The sequence below is a fragment of the Toxotes jaculatrix genome, chromosome 13 (genome assembly GCF_017976425.1).
Source record: "Toxotes jaculatrix isolate fToxJac2 chromosome 13, fToxJac2.pri, whole genome shotgun sequence".
NCBI classification, from domain to species: Eukaryota; Metazoa; Chordata; class Actinopteri; family Toxotidae; genus Toxotes; species Toxotes jaculatrix.
Window position 1 is genome coordinate 10124829 of NC_054406.1, and position 21442 is coordinate 10146270.

Sequence of the window (21442 nt, forward strand, 5' to 3'; positions counted from 1 at the left end):
TCCATTGCACTGTATCGGGTTTTATTGGCTTTATTTTGCAAATATTCCTTGTGTGGATGTGGCCAATAGCAGTAGTCAATGGAACCTAACAGAAGAAGGGTTTGTGACCCATTTTCATCAGTAAAACATGTAGAGATATCTGGTCACACTAATCTGTGAGCTAACATTGTATATTTTCTTACTGGTGGATGAGAAGCTGCAGCAGGATTCCGCTCAAGTAAAGTACCGGTGAGGTTATGTTACGAATTAGTATAAATGATGGGAAACAGCATGATTTAAAGTACGGTGCAGAAATACACAGGAAGGTGTTTACAGTTGGCAGTGATCTGTGGCCAAAAGTAGAATGAAGTAATGACGCAGGCAGTATCAGCCACTTCCTTTAAATAAATCCCCTATTGTAAATGTTTTAATTTATGAAATCCTATTCTATACTTCATGTCATAACAGATCCATATCTAACAATTTTCACTGTTGCCTCCCTGCCTCTGTGTTTATTGGCATGTACACGACATTTCCTTCACGCCCCCTGTCAAACCCTGGCAGAGCGACATTACACAGCGCTAAACCAGCTTGCTAGCACGCTTACTCGGTTCATAGTACTTTTGCTGAAGCAACAACCACAGTCAAATTTTTTTCTTGCAAAATTTTTAACATACTCATCACATACTGCCAACTACTTCTAATGTGCTAGCATCAGTTACTGGTACTCAGTGGAGTGTAGTCCCCCTGCTGACAATGCTGAGTTTAGAAAATCCAAAATACCCTGAGACACATTAATGCAAGTAACTGACAAAGTAGTTTTGTTTTGAGTCCTTATCACTCAGGCTACTATTTGCCTATTGTCACATTTCTCTGTGCCTTTCTGGGAAACATCTACTAAATTCATAGCTTGTTTGGCTGTTCCGCTGGTGTTTACTCCACATGCCAGAACACAATGACAAAGAATGCAAATTCAGTTTGGCACTCTCTGCACTTTAAAGTTTCACTTTAAGTTTTTTACCAGTTCAGAGAGAACTGACTAATGTGAAGTACATGGTGACACAGGCAACTAAAGGCATCTAAAGCTTGTGTCTTAGCCAGCACTAACTGCATGATGTTTGAGGATGAGAGCTTATTAAATAATATTTAATATAATAGACAAGACAATGTTATACTTATAAGGCAAATCTACTCATTTCCTCTGCATGTCAGACCGTGTCTCTGGAGACTAGTCATGCATTTTTGTTTACCCAGAATGGCCTTTGACCTACTTCTCTGGAGTTTGAGCTTGTTATTGTTATTTTTACACTTATGCCTATTTAAGTATAAACCACACAGAAGCCAGGGCCTACTGAGAGAGAAGAAGTGCAGCACATTTAGCTTGATGTTATCTTCTGGATGCAAATTTCTAGTTCATCCCACCAAATTTCACAACACAAAGCTGCGCGCGCATTCCCTGATGGGAAAGATTCTCCTTCATCCTCGTTACCTGAATCACTTAAGATATAAAACAAACAGAATTTTTAAGTTCTTATCATTTCAACTCATGCCAGGAAAGGAACATCAAAGATTCCCACCAACTTCAAGCACACCCACTGCCATGTGGTTTTCACATCTGCTTTGGCCAGTGACACATACTGCCATGGGAAACACAGTTTCCCTGAATGTGTTTGAAATAAGTTCCCTCTGGGCAAACAAAACCCACCTCTAGATGACTTTGTCAGCTGGTAACTGAATACAAGGTAAAGCAGTCTAGTCTGTGCGTGTGTGTGCATGCATCTGTCTTCTTTCAGAAGTTTTAGACAGGTGTAAACAGCCCACTAGTGCCAGGCTACACAATGTTCTCCACGCAGAGAATTTTAAGTGTCACCAGCACGTCCACTTCATATATTGTTCTAGCTGTACTGAAGTCTGGAGCAATATGGACTTCATTCGCTTTGAATTCTCAGCGTACACCAAAAACACAGGCACAGCTAATGACAAGCCATACAAACAAATGCTAGTATGGCAAACACGTTGGAATTTCCCGGCAATGCATCCAATAGTTATTGAGACATTTCACTCAAAACCACAAACCCCATGGTGGTGCTACAGGGAAAGTCAGAGGATCACCAGAGTCATTAGGATGCATCCTCTGGGAACCATGAATGCCTGTACAAAGTTGTGACAATGCATCCTGTAGTTCTTAAGATAATTCAGTCAGATGGACCAACTGACCTACATTTCCATTTCTAGATCCACTCAGCTGAAAACAAATGCGTCATGTCATATGACAACAAATGTCAACATACAGCAAACTGTTATGTAGGACAGTTTCTGGACATTAAATAAAGCATGACAAGGATTTTAGTTCAAACTGTGAGAGTGACTCCTGCCATACAAGCAGTAAAACCTGGACATAGGAGAGGGAGATAACTACTTTCTGCACTTTCACCTACTTCCTGAATCAGCCTTTAACTCAGCCGAACACCTGAGACTCCAGCTGTGACTAAAACAAGCTGACACAGTATTCATGGAGTACACAGAGTAAAAGCCAAACTGTTCTTCTCTTATCAGTTTTATCACTTTAAAAGCATATAAAGGGCAGACCTTAATCATCACCTTCTTATCAATGCAGTTTAGTGTGACGTGTTCAAGAGGTTAAAGAATAGTAGGTTTATAGCAACTGCAGCTACCTTATCTCGTAGCTGTGGATTATTCTGAATCATCAATCAGTTACATATTAATGAGACATGAGGTTATAATATCATTTGGTCCAGTGGCGATCATGATTGAGGTATTATTTTGTTTAAAAAAATACAGTATGAGGTTTGTCATGTTGTACAGCCCTTCTTAACTTCAGTCAATTTACATCCATGCAAAACATAATTTCAGTTGAGTCAGTTTGTTAAATCACTTACTTCTCTCAGTTTATTTATTTTCATAGAAATGCAGACTGAAATGTTCTCAAGAACAAACCCCATTCACTTACCTTACTTCTTTGTTGCAGGCTTGTGGTGCAGGAAATGAGAGTATCTCATGGACAACATTCATTTTCACAGTTTTCATGCTTGTGGGAATAACTGCTTCCTGCACAGAGCGAATACAAAGAAACCCCAGTTAGAAACAATATAACACCGCTGTAAAGCCAGTGACAAATAGACACATAAATATCACAAAGGCTGATCCAGTTGCCAGGAAACACTTTAACAAGAGTTCTGACCCTGGCATTCAGCCTGTGCTTTACTTAGCAGCTGTTTTCTGAAACTATACTGACATCTACTGGTCTGACTTTGTACTAACAGCTCTAAATTTGAATTTTAAAAAAGGACTACTGGGAAGGCTTCTCTTTGATGTGCAAAGATTCTGCACAGTTGCACATTGGAAGGATTTTGTAAAAGCAATTTATAAATGCAAAGACTTGAATACTAAATAACTTGACCACACTCAGTTGATGCTGGTCAGAACCTTTCATTTGTTTACTGATTCTTCTTGGAAATGTTCGCACTGCAAGTATAGCTCTGTCTTTTTTGCATTTGCCTATTTAGAAATTCCTAATTTAGTATATGGCATATAGTAAATATATTGTGATTTTTAAGACATGATGTTTAATACTGAATTAAGATACCCACCAGGCATATTTTAAGACACACAAAAATACTTTGCTTTTGCCTCAAATAATAACAAGAATAGTAATAATTATACATTCTTAAACAAAGATTATACATCTCCTTCTCCCTGATTTAAAAATCCCACATCTATGAATATGCAAATGTTCATTTCAAAAGTTTAACTGCTGTACACAAGATGTCTCCTACTTCACTGAAAAGTCCATTTTCACTGTTATATAAGCTGAATACTGGACCAGGATTGGCATCTCTAGTAATGATTTTGCAAAACCACGCTGGTGTACGTGAGCTGCTTAAACTCAGAGAAACTTTCCCCCCTCAAAAGACGAATTTGAAAACAACACTTTAGTAACAAACACTGCACATTCGTTATTCTGCCCAGTGACAGTGAGAGTGGAAGGAACCTTTAACATATTCCAAAGTACAATAAGAGACCATATGATATGTTTTAAACAAGTTCTTCGACCTGGTTTAAAAGGGGTTGTTGGTGCATCAAAGGGTTAAACCTGGTGCACTAGGCTGAAGTATCTCAAGACCAAAGCATTTCTTTTTCTTTCCTTTGGAATGCGTAGGTGACATGACACTGAAGCAGAACAAAAGGCAGAGCAACAGGAGCATTAACAATTTAAAGGGAACACAATAGATCAAGAAAAGACGGATTTAAAAACATATGTACAAAGAAACAAAGCATTATGTTCCACTCTGTATACTATCCACATGACTAATTAATGACTTTTCCATTTTAGTGTGCTTGGTAATACACAACCTATCTTGCCGCTTTAGTGTGTCCTCCTATGTCTCCACATATCCTCTTGTCCCTCACCCTTCCTCTTCTGTCTTTTTCTGCCCCCCTCCCTCTCTCTGCCCTGTCTGCCGACAGCTCAGGGAGCAATGCCCCAAATGGACAGCAGGTGTGCTCTTAAGCACTGCAGCACGCTGCCCACTGCAGTGCTACCATGTGTATGTGTGTGTGTGTTTAGAGTGTGTGTATGTGCGTCAGCAGCTGGGACAGCCTGGCGTGCCTGCCAGCTCGGCCACTGCTGCTTCTGCCACTCTGTTGAAGGAGAGTGGGGAGAGAGAGGAAGCTGGAGGAGAGGAGGGAGAAAGAGAGCAAGGGGGATAGAGAGACAGAGAGAGAGAGAGAGAGAGAGAGAGAGAGGACTCCAGGCCCAAATAAAGCCATGGGGGCCGGGGCTGGGCTGGGCCCCCCTTTGCTATAAATACGCTGGCCGCCTGGAGGTTCGGGTTTGGTGGCTGGGGCTTGGGACCAGTGACCACCACCACTGCTGCTACTGCTGCTGCTGCCCTGCTCAGGGGAATCTCCTCTGCATACTCATCATCCTCATCCTGGTCATCAGTGCTCTGGGCATCCAAGATGCCTCGCGTGGACGCAGACATCAAGCTGGACTTTAAGGATGTCCTCTTCAGACCCAAGAGGAGTAGCCTGAAGAGTCGCTCAGAGGTTGGTGCAGTTAATGACTTGCTCTCTGATAATCTCATCAAGTACTACAACTACAGTTAAATCAACCAACAGGTCACGATACCTCTCAGGAGAAGTATAATCTGTTTACTGGTGCATTCAGGAAGTACACTTCTGCCTACGCCTCTATAATGGGTGACGTAATAGAGATATGTTAACTATTTATATGAGGGGGTGGATAGTGGGGTGGTGTGCGTGTGTAATTGTGGATGGGGGGGCAGCATTCTGGGGCCTTCTAACCTTGTTTGCTACTCTCATATCATCATGACTGATGAAATGATGTCTCAGTTTAGCTGAAAAGTGTAATTCAGTGCAGTGTAATTCTATCTCGTGTTTCTCCTCATTGTCCTGTTTTGTATGAGCCAGTAGATCTACACTGCCTTTGTACTTTGGTGAACAAAAAAGCTAGCCTGAATGTGCATGTAACAGTGGAGTGACCTTCTTAAAGGACAGAAAATGAGGCTAGCCTGGGCTAGACTGCAGCTATAAACAATAACTGACTACAAACAAGGAAAACAACAGAAGAAAAAAATGGAGATAAAAATTAAGATTTTGACCAGAAAAGACATGATTTTTCAATTATTTTGTCAATTTTTGTCATTTTAAGCAGGTTAAACAGGCCACACTGTATCTAGCACCCACTGATTGGCTCTCTGGGACTAAACAATCCTCTTCTTGTCTATCCTTATAGCTTCCTCAACTTATGTGCTATGTGTCACCAGATCAGGGACTGGTACCGGCCCAAGATCACGATACTGGTGTGGGGGCACTAGATCTGGGGTGGAAGGTGGAAATGGGTGGGAGTTGGCTTCTGAGAGGAGGCAAGCAACATGAGACACGGGAGACTTCTGAGAAAACCTATTTAAAAATAGTACTGTGTGTGGTACAGTCAACCAGAGCACATTCCATACACCACACAAGTATCAGGACAACTGACACAGATAACAGCTCAGAGAACAGCAGGTACTCAAACATGCACTGAGCATGTAATAATAATGTCATTTTATATTTTATCATTTTTGCTGAATATCTTGCCTCATTCTCGATTTTCTATCAAATCATCCTTTCCAACTTTGGCTGATTTGATTCAAAAGATTTGAGATAAATATTGAGGTACATTGTGCATCCTAGAGAAAACACCTAAACTGACTGAAATTATTTCAGATGTCTATAGTTTACACAGGATGACTAATTACAGCTTGCTGGTACTGCAGCCAAACCTAAAGTCCCATGCACTCCAAACGCATCCATCTGTTGTCATTCCGACTGCTGCTTTTTGAATTATTGCTGCATTTAACAGCAGCAGAAATCCACCTGCCGAATGTAAGCTTAGCAGACATCCGCAGAGTTGTTTTTAGAAGAGGCGAGGGGTAAATGAACCTCAGTAACACACAACCACATACATAGTGGTCTGTTATCAGACACGGATGCACCACCACTGAGCAGAAATACATCCCTTCAGCCTGGACTTTGACAAGTTTTTTTTCTTTTTTTGCAGATGCTTGCACATCTGATGCAAATTTTGACTGAATCACTGGAGTTAACAAAAACACCTGCTGCATGTCGATTTCAGTTCACATGATAGCAGAATCTATCCCCAGAATTAATCTGTAAATTAGAATACATCTTCTATTTCTGGAGGTAACACAAAGTAACTCCTGATGAATGTCATTTGTTATCTTTTACTTTCAGTGGTTCAGTTCCAGTTCATAGCATAAACTGCACTGAGGATGTTTTTCTATTGGATCTACCTGTCATACTTAATCATGATTTACTGGAGATGAGACTGGGAAATCCTGCTTAGTCAGTGTGCTGTATACTGAAAGAAGAGGCCTGTATCGATTTGCTGCAGCAAGAAAATGGATACGCATGACTGGAGCCAGTCCCCCCCCCCCCCCCCCCCCCCCCCCCCCACCTCAAATCCATACTTCTTTCACCACTTTCCTCTTTCTGCCGCCATTATGAGTTATAGCCTCATTTTTGCTGTGGCTCTGAAAATTCTTCCTGTGTGAAGGTTATTGCACACTTTGTACTGTTTCAGCCTACCTCAACAGCTGAAGTAGTTTTGCATACAAAATGCCTTCGACAAAAGCATCTGAGACTGCTGGATTTAACTCTGAGGAGTCATTTTGAAGGCTTGAAATTAGTTTTAAACACTTAACAAGTTTTACTCCCCATTATAACCCTCTTTATAAGAACCATTTTACTTTCCCTGTAGCCAATATCTATTTCAAGTTTGGCATAACTTGAAATACTGAGTTCTCAGAGCATATTAATACAGCATTTACATTCTCTAAATTGCTTTGGCTTATTCCTTGTGTAACATTAGCACAAGTAGAAAATAGTCATAAAGTCATTGTACTGACTCAGTAATGTTTGCCTGGCATGCTATTTCGTCTTTGTGTGTTGTGCTAATTCATGTTGTAGAATTCATTGTAACATCTGTAAACTCCACTTTCAGCAGCTAACAGTGTATTTGTTATTAAGTCATGTTAACTCACTGGAATAAGATTTATTTATAGAGGAAGGAATCATAGCTATGACTTGCATCATGACTGCAGACAAATACTTTCCTGTAAAAGGAGCAGCCAGTGTGACACAGTGAGCACCACTTCTTTCATGAAACTTATCACATTACAGGCAGCAGCACTGGCTAAGCTAACCACTGGATCTAAATGATTCATTGTATCCCCATTATGAGCACACAGACTCAGAACATAAGCCACATGAGCTGCTCCCATTTCTTAGAAATCTGCAATGTCCCTTGGCCATCTTCAGAGGAAAAATAATTCATCATTCACAGAAACAATCAAATCTTGCCTAGTTGGCCATGATTAACATTCATAAAACAAGTTTCCAGAATGACTTTTCTCCTCGCCCTCAGGTGGACCTTCAGAGGACCTTCACATTCCGCAACTCCAAACAGACCTACACAGGTATCCCCGTCATCGCCGCCAACATGGACACCACAGGAACGTTTGAGATGGCACAGGTCCTAAGCAAAGTGAGTTCACACAACTGAATGGGTGAAAAATAAATAACAGCATCAGTGTGTTTGTCAGCTTGTCCCTGCCAAGATCTCTCTGCGCCTCTTCCCACTGAGATTTCTTTGCAAAGTATTTGACATAGAATTGCAAAACAAAAAGAAGACAGCTGTGGGGAGCCTTGGAAGGAACATGAATTAGCAACCTTGCCCTAGAAGTAATAAGCATCTGCTTGTTTGTGGGATGTTGCTTGTTTTCCTTGGTAACACAGCTGGATGACTAGGAAATGAAAGTGTCTGTAATTATTACTCAAAAGTCATGAACTGAATGATTTACTGCTAAACATAATTACATTTTTTTGGGGGGATATGGATTCATAAACAATTTTTCCTGGTCCAGCTGAAAATGTCTGAGACAAAACTAGAGATGGGAAACTGTGATGACTTGTACAAAGAAATATCAAAGATAATTAGTGAAATTTTATTCAACTTCGGGCGCTGATTTGGCAGTAATATCTAAGGTGTTCCTGTCTTCCCTGACATGTTGTTTTCCCGTCTTTTCGTCTGTCTCTCTCTGTAGCACACCCTCTTCACAGCCATTCATAAACACTACTCTGTAGAAGACTGGAAAAACTTTGCTGCTAATCATCCGGAATGCTTAGAGGTAAGATGACCAACATCACCAAAATATTTTATTCCTAAAGATCTACTGCCCAAAAGATAATTGCCACTCTTCCCCACAGCATGTAGCTGCCAGTTCAGGCAGCGGCAATGCGGATCTGGAGAAGCTGTGTGCCATCTTGGAAGCCATCCCTGCCCTCAAGTACATCTGTCTGGATGTGGCCAATGGCTACTCCGAGTACTTTGTGGAGTTTGTCAAGACGGTCAGAGAAAAGTTCCCCAAACACACCATCATGGTAAGAGAGAGACGGTACACCACCTCAGCTGGCAGTTGTGGTTAATGTGACGTTATGAATCTAAGACTGTGTATAAACCTTAGCACCCTCTACTTTGCAGGCTGGTAATGTGGTAACAGGGGAGATGGTGGAGGAGCTCATCCTCTCCGGAGCTGACATCATCAAAGTGGGCATCGGGCCAGGTGGGTGGCTGTGTCTGCTAACAGTCTGAAGAGTGTGTTGCCTCTAAGTCAACTCAAACCTAAACAGGCCTCACATGTAAGCACAAAGAGCCTGTGGCTTGGGCTGAGACATGCTGTTTAAGTATTTTAACTTAAACTTGCAGTCAAACTTTAAATAACTAGGTTCCACTTTTCGGTGTAACTCTACTTTTATGTGTGTAGAATATCTGTGGATCTTCTGGTTTCTAGTACTTTTTAAATTTATAGATTCATAAAATGTCTCTAACTGCACATGTAGCGTTGCTACACATCATAGAGTCACTGGGCGCATGCTACCCTTGAAGGATTTGAGTTACAGCTCTCAGGTTTCTATAGAGAGTGGAACATGGTTTTATTATAAGGTACTTAGCCTTTGGTAATGCAGCAGAACTGGATTTAATAAACCATTTAAAAATTACTCAGGGTCCAAGTGAATGCTAGCTACATTTCCTCATGGATTGGCATTTACATGCTTCTAATAAATAGCTTATTCTGCATGAGGGAGACAGTGTTTCAGATCATCTGGTGCTGTTGTTTGCCTTGTGCCTATAGAGTTGCCGCCTAACCTGAAAGCACCAGATCTGAAGGAAGATAGCAGGGGAAGATAGCAGCAATGAAACACAGATGCAGATATTTACATGAAGATGGACTTTTCTAATGTGTGCAGTGTCAACTGTGTGTTGCAGGCTCTGTGTGCACGACAAGGATCAAGACAGGAGTAGGCTACCCACAACTCAGCGCTGTTATAGAGTGTGCAGATTCAGCCCATGGACTCAAAGGACACATTATCTCTGTAAGTCCCATTTAACAGTGCAAAATGTAACCGGTGGTGGAGTAGAGCTCATGTCTCGGTGGACATCAGTCCAACATAAATGTAATTAACTATGATCAAGTTAGGCAAAAAGAAATCCTTCAAAGGTCAGTAAAGGGGCCTCTCATGGACACATCAGACTTAGCAATATCTGTCCATTGTCTCAATGTAGATTTGGTTGTAAAAAACAAATATTAACAAAGGACCCTTATCTAATCCATAGTGCAGATCAATATAATAGCTTGCTTGAGTCATATTAATTTAAATTTTTAAGCTAATAAGTTTATCTGCTGAGATTGTAGTAAATAAAGTGAGCAAACTGTTGTATTTCTAAGGTCATTTTGCAGGTAAATTCCAAAGGAGTCCAGAAGTGCAAGAGTTTGCAATGTTGATGATAATAATACTGGGATGTAGCCAGTAGAGGGCATCCTCAGTCTATCAACACTGGTACAATAAACACTGAAAAAACCTTATTTTGACCTATGATTGAGTATGAGCCCACATGACTGATTAGTATTTGTTCTCTGTTCAGGATGGGGGCTGCAGTTGCCCGGGAGATGTAGCTAAGGCCTTTGGTAAGAACCCCCCTCCCCCCCACAATTTCTGTAGTTTCCACTTACCTCACAGAGTCACTGTTATGGATCCAAGCACCACGACTTCTCTTCCCTTTGCTCGTCAGGTGCTGGGGCTGACTTTGTGATGATGGGGGGAATGCTCGCAGGCCACGACCAGTGCTCCGGGGAGGTCATCGAGAAGAACGGCAAGAAGTACAAACTCTTCTACGGCATGAGCTCCGACACAGCCATGAAGAAATACGTTGGTGGAGTTGCTGAGTATAGGTGAGAGACGATGCATAACAACTACTGTGACACTCCTGATGATTTGTTACCTGATCACAAAGCATTGTACTCACTGGCCAGTTCTGAGTTCTGTTTTAACTAAAAGAATATAGAATATTATTCCTACCTCTTTCTTTCTCTCCTTGGCTTTCAGGGCGTCTGAGGGGAGGACAGTGGAGGTTCCCTACAGGGGGGATGTGGAGAACACCATTCGTGATGTGCTGGGGGGACTACGCTCCACCTGCACCTATGTGGGCGCTGCCAAGCTCAAAGAGCTGAGCAGGCGAACCACCTTTATCCGTGTCACACAACAGTCTAGCCAAATGTTCACTTAGTGGGGTGTACATGCTTCCACACACACACAAACACACATACTCATAGGCTGCATAATATGTATTGTATGTTATGCAGAATATAAATGTGCAATAGTAGGACGGTGGTGTAGCATGCAAATTCAGGAGGAAGACACATACACACACACACATAATCATTTAACCTGTTTCTCTCAGGATATCTGCTGTCAGAAGGCTCTTAGTTTCCTGCAGGTTATGTTTAAAAAAAAAAAAAAAAATCTCAAAGTCTGACTTGAAACATTCTCCCAGAGGCATCACAGCACTCCAGTCACCTGAATCCTACAGCAAGTGCGTTTACATGCTTACAGACATCATAATATGCTATTGATTTCATTTTTGAATGGGAAATGTGCAAACGTTATGTTACAGTTATAACAACATGGGTGACTGGGAATAAGAGAGCCAGACTACGGAGGCATGTGTACTTTAGATCCAATCTTTCTAAATACTCTTTTAACTTGTGTATTTCTACAATAACTACATCAAGAATGTGAGCTATGTGAAACACATTACATGTGAACACACATGCAGCAGGAGGAGTCTGATGCTTGTGCTAAGATCATTTGGGAAATGACGCTGCTCAGCTGTATGTTGGAATGAACGTGCAAATCAATATGCAAAATCCAGAGACGTTTGCCCTTTAATTGTCACTGGAGAAATCGTGTTGCAATAAACCGCATGCAGAACCTTCTGCTAATTTCCTCGCTGGTGTTGATCGTTCTGTGAAGCTTCGCCAAGGTGTGCAAATCATATCCATAATGACGTACAGGTCAGTGGCGTACCTTTCTTTAGATGATGTGTGAGTCATGTCTGTGTGCATGTGTTTTAGGTGTGTCAGGACAGTTCTGCTGAGCCAGGTGAACATTAAGACGAAACTTATGTATTCCAAACATTTGGCGTATGCTTTGTGCGTAAGAGTCACATCTGAGTCTCCTTCATTGTTTCCACTGTGCCTGACATTTTAAATCAAGGGCATCTCAAGATTTGCATCCTCTGCTGCATTAAAGAGTTGCTCTCTTAATCTCTTACTTTAAGCAAGGAACTTCAGGGAAAGGTCATGTGAAGCAATCATACAATTAAACATTAAAAAATTAAAACCTAAAATACATACTGGACTTTAAACAACACAAATTCATTGTTATTGCAATGAAGACCAAAACTGGAGATAATAAAACCAAAAAAAGTCAGCAGATGCTCACTGTGTTTCTTCTGTTTGGACTTCAAACTCCACGCCTGGATGTTGTGATGAGTTGTTGTGTTACTGGTCACCGGCTTTCTCAAAAGGGAATGGACATCCTTGGGTGAGACAACTGAAAGACCAGCAGTTCTGGGGTTTCCTGCTCCAGATGTACGTTGACCTTGCTGCAATAAGAGATGTTCCAAACAAAAAGCAAATTACAATATTGTTGGTATATGCCTGGGGTTTACATATCTGCTGTGTTCAATTTCAAGTTCTATTTTGCCTATGGATATAACATCAGCCTTAAAATCGTCAATTTTCGTATGTCATTACTGTACTGCAAAATAGAGTGGGAAAATGACTGGGTCAATGGGTTTTCTTTGAGCTCTGCAGAAATATAAAACACAGATATGTATGACATTAAAGTGACACAGAATTTCCATGATATTTGAGCTATTCCAACCACTGTTGTCTTCAAAGTGAAGAGCTGAGTGGTAGTGTAGTGTCATGCAACCTAATATACACTAGAGGGGGCTATTATCTGCTCAAATTTAGAACTCTGCCAAACAAAGGAAGAAAAATATAGTTAAAGATAAGGCTTAGAAAGAGAAACAGGGTTTTAAGTGTTTGTGTCGTGCATGAGTATCCATATCAAAAGTGCTGTGTAATGGCATACAGAGTGCGTCTGTTGGTGCTGGCATTCAAATAAATACACAAGTTGTCCATTTATTCCAGATATGTCAAGGTTTCATTTTCTTTTTCAAAGAGGTGCATTTGTACAGATGTCAAATACATACACCAACAGGGTTTCTCCATTGCTTTAGAGGAAAGGGGTGGTGAGACACAGGGACTTGGTGAGTACAATATAGTACAAACAAGTTGGCTGGGAACTGCTGCGGCCCCCTGCAGGCCAGACTGTCCGTGCAGGTCTGTGCTGATGTCCAGTTCTCTGCCACCATCTCATCGGCCAGAAAGTTTCAGTTCAGTACTTGGTGTCACGGGTTAGCAGAGAGACATCTAGACAGACTGGTTGCTAGCCTCAGGGCTGAGTGTTCAGGACAGGGGGAGGAATCAACTGAGCCACAGCTGACAGATAAGCTCCACCCCCTCCGTGGCAGTGGGCAGGGTCAGAGGTCACGGAGCGTACAGCCTGTCCCCTGCTGAAGTGTTTGTCGCCTTGCACAGAGAGGCAGACTAAAGACGTTCAGTACACTGAAGAGAAATCCAAGCCATCTCCAGCATAATACACATAATATAATAATAATAATAATAATAATCCATAGTTAATTGTCAATAATGACATTTGTTAATCATATCAAATTATATGTAATAAATTTACATATCTTATAACCCATATCAAACAGCCCACTATGTAAATTGATTGGGGTGAAACTAAACTGTTAAGTGGGCCTCTACAAGTTTTTTTTTTTTTTTTTCCTTTCTGCCTGAGTTGGTTATCCAGCGCTATGGACATTGACAAGACATCATACAAAAAAAAGAAAAGAAAAGAATGAAAAAAAAAAGGAATCCTGATCGAATTCTGTTCACTTTTAAAACACAACAAAGTGCCAAAAACACATCCTTTTTGCAAAATGAAGGTACAAACATCAAGAAACAAAGAGCACACATGCCTTTTTTTCTGATCGAAAAGTCAAAGCTCACACACCAACATTCATTTATTTGTCAAGTTGTGCAAGAAGCCAATTAACAAAAAAAAAAAAAAAAAAAAAAAGACATTAGCAGTGTTCCTCCAGTGAGGAAGCTTGTCGTAAAAACTCAACAATGACACATTCTCTACATAGTTTTAAGTCCCCTGACATTATATTGAGTGCTACAAGGAGACCAAAAACACAGAAAAAGCTCCTGCACCAAGGATAATGCAAAAAAAAAAAAAAAAAAAGCTAAGGTTTGTACGCACTGTTTTCACACCACACAACCAAACCAAGCTGTGCTGAGCTCCTGACAAACATAGCCGCCAAATTAGGACTCAAAATGTGAACAAAACAAAACCTAATTAACAGCACAGCCTGGTCGGTGTAGGGTGGAAAAGATTCCAAACAAACCTGACACAACAAAAGAAGGGATGCATTCCATGAGAAAAGGTTTTCCTAGTAGAAAAGAACCAAGGAATCACCTAACACCTCGGCCCGTTGGACCCAAGAACGCGCCGGGCGCCAAGCGAGATGGAGCACAGACAGATAAACACAAGGTTACGGCAAGGTGATGTGCAAACTTAAACTGAGCCATCTCTCTTTTTCATCCTTTTTTCACCCCCTTTTTTCATTCTCATTCTCTCTGTCTGTTTCGAATGAATGTTACCCCTAGGGAAGGTATCGGTCTGAGACAGAGGGGTTAGACCAAGTCCATCCTAGGATTAGAAAGTGCTGAAACATTATCAAGTCTTTTACATCTACTTACATGTGCATCTCTGTTGGTTGGTAGTTGGTTTTTTTTTTCCTTTTTTTCTTTTTTCTTTTTTACAAAAAGTGGTCCCCACTAGCAATGAGGTTTCGTTTTTTTTCTGTGGGTCTCACCGTGAACCGTCGAGGGTCAGGGTTTATGATCTCACAGACAATTAGAGGAGAAAACACTCCATTACACACACACGTACACACACAGACACACACTCAAATTTTAACACACTCATACACATTTGAACACCAGTTGTACATTAGCACACATGCTACACACACGACACATGGTGCAGACATACACACACACAGACACACATACAAAAGAGACGTGACGTTGTCTCTCACACACTCGAATTTAGGAAGGCCGCAAGGACAAAAGGGAAACAGAGGTACGGACAAGCTCTCTATTGGTTTTGTTTCTCTTCACAAACATCCTGACTCTTGGGTTACAGATGTGACACACACATCAGCAGACAGTAAAATACACAAGCCATTAACAAGGATGAGACACTGGAGTAGGACTATGCTACATACACTTGGCACAGCAAAGGGGGAAAAACAAAATGTAAGTATTGCACGTTGTGGTACATTTCAAGGGGGACAAAAAGGTTAAACTTGGGATTATCTTAACAAAATTAAAACAACACCAAATCCTCAAAAGCTGTTGCTATGAGGTGCCGTTCCCTCTCCTGCATTCAGAACGTGTCCATGTGTCAGATTGCTTTGTTTCAAAGCTTATTAATAAGCATGCATTTCCACTTAAGTATAAACACAATGACCTGTATAAGCTAGCAGTGAAAAGGAGACCGAATATCAAAAGATGATGCTGTGAGGGGAACAGGCAGTCCAGGCCAGCCCTGCTATATCCAGGCCAGGCCGCACTGAAAGGTAGCTGACGGTTGTTGAGGGTTAATCGATTGCTTTGCCTTAGGAGGAGGTGCTTGTGAGGCTGGCTGGCTATGACTGGGTACCTGAAACGAAGTTAACGAGGTCACTACGGGAGTCGTGGCAAGGAGGCAGGCCTGAGTCCCGAGTCAAAATGTCTGCTGGTTACTGCAGGTGCACGTCACGACATGTGACGCTCGCTCACCTGCAGCGCAACAGCAGAGTTCATGACTCTGACTGCTTGGGACAGAGGAGGTTTTGGGGGTTATGTTCAGTTACTGCATATTTGAGACACTTCCCTGAAAACTAGCAACTGGTGTTGCAACGGCAATTTCTAAAGAACTTTACTTTAGGATAAGGGAAATAGTGTTAACTGAAACAAGTTGTTTCAGGTATATTAGCTTCTAAAAACATTTTCCTGTAAGTGACAAAATTTTATTTTCTATACGGGCAGATAGGAGGAGTTTTGGTTGTAATGCTAGAGGATTATTATTGTTTATTGCAAAGAATTTGAGTGGAGTTACTCGGTGTGTGTGTTCCACTCACACACGAGGAGAGTGCCTGAATATTGTCATACTATTGCTTTCTTAAGTAACCAAAGCAACAACAGCATCACTTGGCTTTGGCTCAATACGTCTTTTTTTTTGTTTGTTTTACCTGACCGACAGTAAGAGTTTTGATGATTTGAGTGGCTGACAGGTTCGTTAAGATGGTGTGGTTTTGCTTTTTCATTTGTTTTTGGGAAGAGGGGTTGGACAAGAAAAAAAAATGGACAAGTACACACATTTACAAAACACACAGCCACACACACTCATGATGTTTCAATAGGAAAAGGAAGAAATAAAAATGCACTACTGTGGTGGTGTTAATCTGAGAAACCCTGTTTTATTATAAAAAAATAAAGCATTTTCAAATCTCATATGGGGTCTACTCATTCACTCACCATCACCACCATCCATCTGCCCATTTCTTCAACCACCACCCATCCATTTCTCATCCATCTGAGCACACTTCCATCCTGCCATCACCCTGGTAAACTCCCACCACCTGAAATGGCGCTGCCCCACACAGTTCGAACTTAGTGCTTAGTGGGATGAAAATACGACTGATCCGCTTCTTCGAGGCAACCAACGACGCCGCCCGTGAAACCTATCTCTGCCTAATAACAATACCTAAATACAGAGGCTGAGTAGAAAGCTCAACAGATATGCCTGCAGGAAGTCACCACTTCTCTGCACACCTTAACAACACTATTGTGATAGCAACCCGTGCATGCTAATCTAACTGCAGTGCATGATCATAGTGTACTGTTACATGCAGTATGAGGGAAACATTTACATGCTACATGGCACCCTACACTCAGAACATACTGAGCACCAGAACACACGTGTCTCACATCACTGATGCATTTAAAAACTGCCAATTTCGTTTTGTTTTTCGCAAATGTATGAATGAAAATATAAAACATCAGTGTATTTGAATTACTCTGAACTGCCAAAGGATCAGTACACACTTCACATTACACCTCAAAAATCAAACTCAGAAAAAGAGCAGGACTTGGGTTTTCATGTGTGAGAAAGAGCCTACGATGATGTTCAGTTCAACAACCTCTGACCTGGTTGCTTACAAAGCTCTACATGTTGGGTCAACCCAGCAAGCACATCTGTTGAGGTAACTGCTACATCTTAGCAAAATAGGGTTTCAGCTGGCTGAAAGCACAGGCCGTGTTCAAAACTGAATCCTAGTCCCTACCACTCCGGACACCCTGGTTTCAACAGCAGGGAGAGGGTCTCCTAGAGACACATTGCAAATGGTTCGTCTTTAAACAAATTCAGTAGGCAGGCACATGTTAAAATTCCGGTTTACAGCTATGCTTGTGTTCGTAAATACTCAAATGTAATTTGACCTTAATTGCACCGATGCAGAAACTCTAATAAGTGATACGTGCCTGTTGAGGAACAAAAACCCTGGTCTCCTCCAGTGTGTTGCACGGTCTAGGGCTCCTTTCAGGACAGGGCTGTCAAAAATCATGTCTCCACCTAACTCCCTCCTCCTGATGTGCAAAGTGCAAGATTCTCTTAAGTAAAAGACTCCAAGTACAAACACTGGACATTTAGCATTGTCTATATATCAAATGAGTATATCCTTTTCCTATACACACTATACACAGACTCATACACAAACGTACACACGTACACAAACACACCACAGAGCACTTCCTGTACATCTCTACTGTTAGCAGTGCACATCAATCCAATGTCTGTCCACTAGTGTCTTTGCAGAAGGGACAGTATGCACCAAAAAGCATCTGCATTCATCTAATTGCTTACCAACAGATATAGTACAAATTATAGGTCACTGGGTTTTAGGGATGGTCTGTACTGTTTTGTGTTTGTGTAAGCGTGTGTGTGTATGGACAGACACAGGCCAGCATCATGCACACTCTAGCATACACACATACATTACAAATATATGACACCCTTCAAAATTCTGTGGCGTGAGCTTCTAATCGTTGCTCTCAGTCTAGTACAGAACATCACTGGGATATTCCAAAGCCTTTTCCTTATCAATCCTTATGCCAGATCCCAAACTTTCACAACACATTCCAATACTTTTCCCTAACTTTTGAATGGCTAGCTGGCTGACGAAGCACACATGCTGAACACCATCATGTTTCTATTTCCATTTATCACCATAAAGTTTTCTGATTACAGGAATTCTCTCCAGTTCCTGTCACATTCATCCTTTTTCTTTGCGATCCCATGGCACATCCACTCCCACGTTACCAAAAAAAAAAAAAGACCCCATCACTTTTCTGAAAGCTTCACCTTTCCAAAGTGCTGTTGCTACTTTCTACCCTTGTCTAAATAAAAAAAATCTAAAAACATACAGTACTGCGTAAATAAAGAGACAACAAAATAATTTGTCGGCTGTATGGTGAGTATGACAGGTGTGTTAAGTGCTTTGAAACATCCCGACCCTCTCAGAACTGACATGCAGATTCTCTCGGTTCCTCTCACACAGCCTTTCTGGATAAAAAAAAAATATAGAGTAATTCATCAAAAAAAAAAAAAAAAAAAGAAAAAGAAAAGAACAATGAGGATTGTATGCAGTCGTCCTCTTAACAATTCCTCAGAGTGAATTTTGCCAACCCAGTGTGTTTGCACTTGTATTAGGTTAGGGTATCTCACATTTATACATTAACATTGACCCACCTAGGTTCAATCTAGAACTAAATGACCCCTGATTAAGGTTTTTGACAATCAATGAAAACAGATAACTGCAGAGACAGAAGACGAGGGGTTGAAGAAAAAAAATATTAAAACAAAAATGCTAAAGATGAAAGTAAAGACTCCACTGTCATTAAACTGAACAGAGTAAGTGTTGTTCCCTCTCTGTTGTGTGGCACCCTGGCACTACTTGATGACATCACACATCAGGTCTGGCACACCCTGATGACACTGTGAATAACACGCGACGCATTTACACTAAAGACATGGAGAACGACATTTAACCCAACTCCCACTCTGAATTAACAAATGAAAAATGTTATGATTTATCCACAAATCCGTCATGCTCAGGATCAGCTGATGTTGTATCACTCCTGCGGCACAGTGTAAAACCACTGGCGTGGCAAGAGATGGTGGGAAAGAGTTTCCATCCAGGCAGCTTCACATGCAGAGCACAGGAGTGAAATCACTGTCAAGAAGCTAACTGTGCACAAATTTAATTTGAAATTTACATAATGTGTAAAGTGCGGCCAGCCGAGCAGAGTCATCAGGCAATGCTCCCGTGTGCCACACAGCCACCGATGAACATTTAGCACACTTCACGAATCCCTCACCGTAAGTCATCTCATGAAAAACCACCAAAACGGCACCGATTGCTTGTGTGATATCAAATATCCACCTATAAAAACGTGTTATAAACTACATGGACTTAATGTAAGGTGATACCATGTAGGGTAAGTTTACCTCTACAGTACAGTATTCAAGATAGAAAAATAAAAACAGAAAACAAAACTTTAAAACCAAGACAAATGAAACATTAATGTGGGCATTCATGTTTTTTTTTCTTTGTAGAATCCTTTTATGTATTTTTTTTCCCCCAAATCCCAAGGGTTATTAACAGTCCTGCTAGCCTTTACTTGCCAATATTTGACCTTCCCTCAATGCTGACTTTCACCTCATGAGGGATGAAGGAAGGTTTGGGCAGGGTCAAAGGTGGCTCTTCTTCTGATTTTTCTACTTTTCGACCTTCAGGGGCAGACCACCTTCGCTTCCTACCACCTGATGGCCTACTGGAGCCAGTTTCTGCACCACTGGCGACCTGACCTTTAGAACCTGACCCAAACATAAGATCCCCATTTTCCACATTGGCGCCCCCTCCACTCCCATTCCCACTTCCACCACTCCCTCGCTGGCTGATCCCGTTTTCCCGCTCGCCGTGCCTGGAGCCTCCTCCACTGCAGCTTTGGGGAGCGTCTAAGATGGCTCTGTGGGGTTTGAGGTGCCCGTGGCTGGAGGCTGGGACAGAGGCAGGGGCGGCCAGCTCCAGGGGCTGTGTCTTCTTCAGAGATCCATTCCTCAGGTTCTTGAGGGTGAGCGAAATACAAACATCCCCCACAGAAAGCTTGGTGCAAGGCAGCTCCAGAAGCTGAGTGGTCCGGTCTGGGCAGCATGAAGACCAGCCTTGGCCAAAGACGAAGAAGGGATACTCCACCAAGACCTCCACACTCACCTGGAGGAGAGGGAAAGAGATAAGGGAAGGGAGGGAAGACATGTTGCATATTAGTCAGTGTTTTTCACTAATGGAGCACTACACCAATGTTATATATCATATGCATTATGATATATAACATTGGTGTAGTGCCCCAATGTTATATATCATAATGCATATGATATATAACATGAGTGTAGTGTAGGGGACTAAACGTATGGATAGTCTGTCCTCTGCTGCTTGATTTCAATCATTCTTTTTTTCTTTAACCTCTATATTTTATGAAAGAGCATTGATGGAGCAAGCTTTTAACATATGATTTTCAATGTCATTTCACGCCTTCATAAAAAAACCCAGAAAGTAGTGAGCTGACAGGAAACAAAGAGAGAAAGACGAATGGAATGGAATGCAACAAAGGTCCCTGGCCACATTCGAGCTGTGGACATCATGATCACATGGACAGCAACCGAAATCCCTGGGCCATGAGGACGCCCCTTAAGAAAGGTTTCAAAGGATTTAAATGTCTAGTAAGGACTAGTCTTGAGAAAAAAATTTGTGGCAAAGGCCATGATAAAGATTTAAGATGGTCTGGAATATTAAAGGTACAAAAAACATGCAGTAGCTGATCAGTATGACAGATACATAAATCTTATAAGTGCCCACAGTTCAAGTCCAGCCAGGCATCTCTGTTTCATGCCACCCCTTCTCGCTCTCTCTCTCTCCCTCTCTCTCATTTCCTGTCATTTCTACAGTGCAACTCTGCCGTCTAATAAAGGCCCTCAAAATGCGTAAAAACCATGATTGCATAATCCTAATCAATCCTGTATGAGAGGCAATCATAACAGAAAGGTTAAAAACATTACAGAAGCATTCTCAAGTCAACGCTCATTTTGGAGCAGTGCCACAGCATGAGAGCTGAAACCCAAAAGTACTGCACGGTAATTTGGAAGCATTTATAATTCTCTCAGTATTATTAAAAGGTTAAATCTCCTTCATTTTGAAATCTTTCTTGAGTGAAAGTCTAGATCAGTATTTCAATATAACATCATATTATATATGATAATATAATATCCA

The 21442-nt window shown here is 41.4% G+C and overlaps 2 protein-coding genes across 3 annotated transcripts in view; one reads left to right on the plus strand and one right to left on the minus strand.

The window, feature by feature from the left end:
• Window positions 1–4736: 4736 nt before the first annotated feature.
• Window positions 4737–11416, plus strand: gmpr (guanosine monophosphate reductase). Its single transcript, XM_041053797.1, has 9 exons — window positions 4737–5049; window positions 7952–8071; window positions 8631–8714; window positions 8794–8967; window positions 9068–9149; window positions 9854–9960; window positions 10511–10553; window positions 10658–10817; window positions 10972–11416. The coding sequence occupies exons 1-9, from the start codon at window positions 4963–4965 to the stop codon at window positions 11150–11152; spliced, it is 1038 nt and encodes a 345-aa protein (XP_040909731.1). The 5' UTR covers window positions 4737–4962; the 3' UTR covers window positions 11153–11416.
• A 1663-nt stretch (window positions 11417–13079) lies between these two features.
• The window catches only part of atxn1a (ataxin 1a), a 90295-nt gene continuing 81932 nt past the window's right edge, over window positions 13080–21442 (minus strand). For both annotated transcript variants that reach the window (XM_041053794.1, XM_041053795.1), the window contains one exon: window positions 13080–20389. In XM_041053794.1, the coding sequence (XP_040909728.1) occupies window positions 19793–20389 (597 nt within the window). In that variant the 3' untranslated portion in view covers window positions 13080–19792. The remainder of the gene's footprint in view (window positions 20390–21442) is intronic.

Excerpts from the sequence above, each read along its gene's own strand:
- gmpr (XM_041053797.1), top strand. The coding sequence starts at position 4,963 with ATGCCTCGCGTGGACGCAGACATCAAGCTGGACTTTAAGGATGTCCTC. Across the intron at positions 8,715-8,793 it reads ATCATCCGGAATGCTTAGAG|CATGTAGCTGCCAGTTCAGG; the intron begins GTAAGATGACCA and ends TCTTCCCCACAG. Across the intron at positions 8,968-9,067 it reads TCCCCAAACACACCATCATG|GCTGGTAATGTGGTAACAGG; the intron begins GTAAGAGAGAGA and ends TCTACTTTGCAG.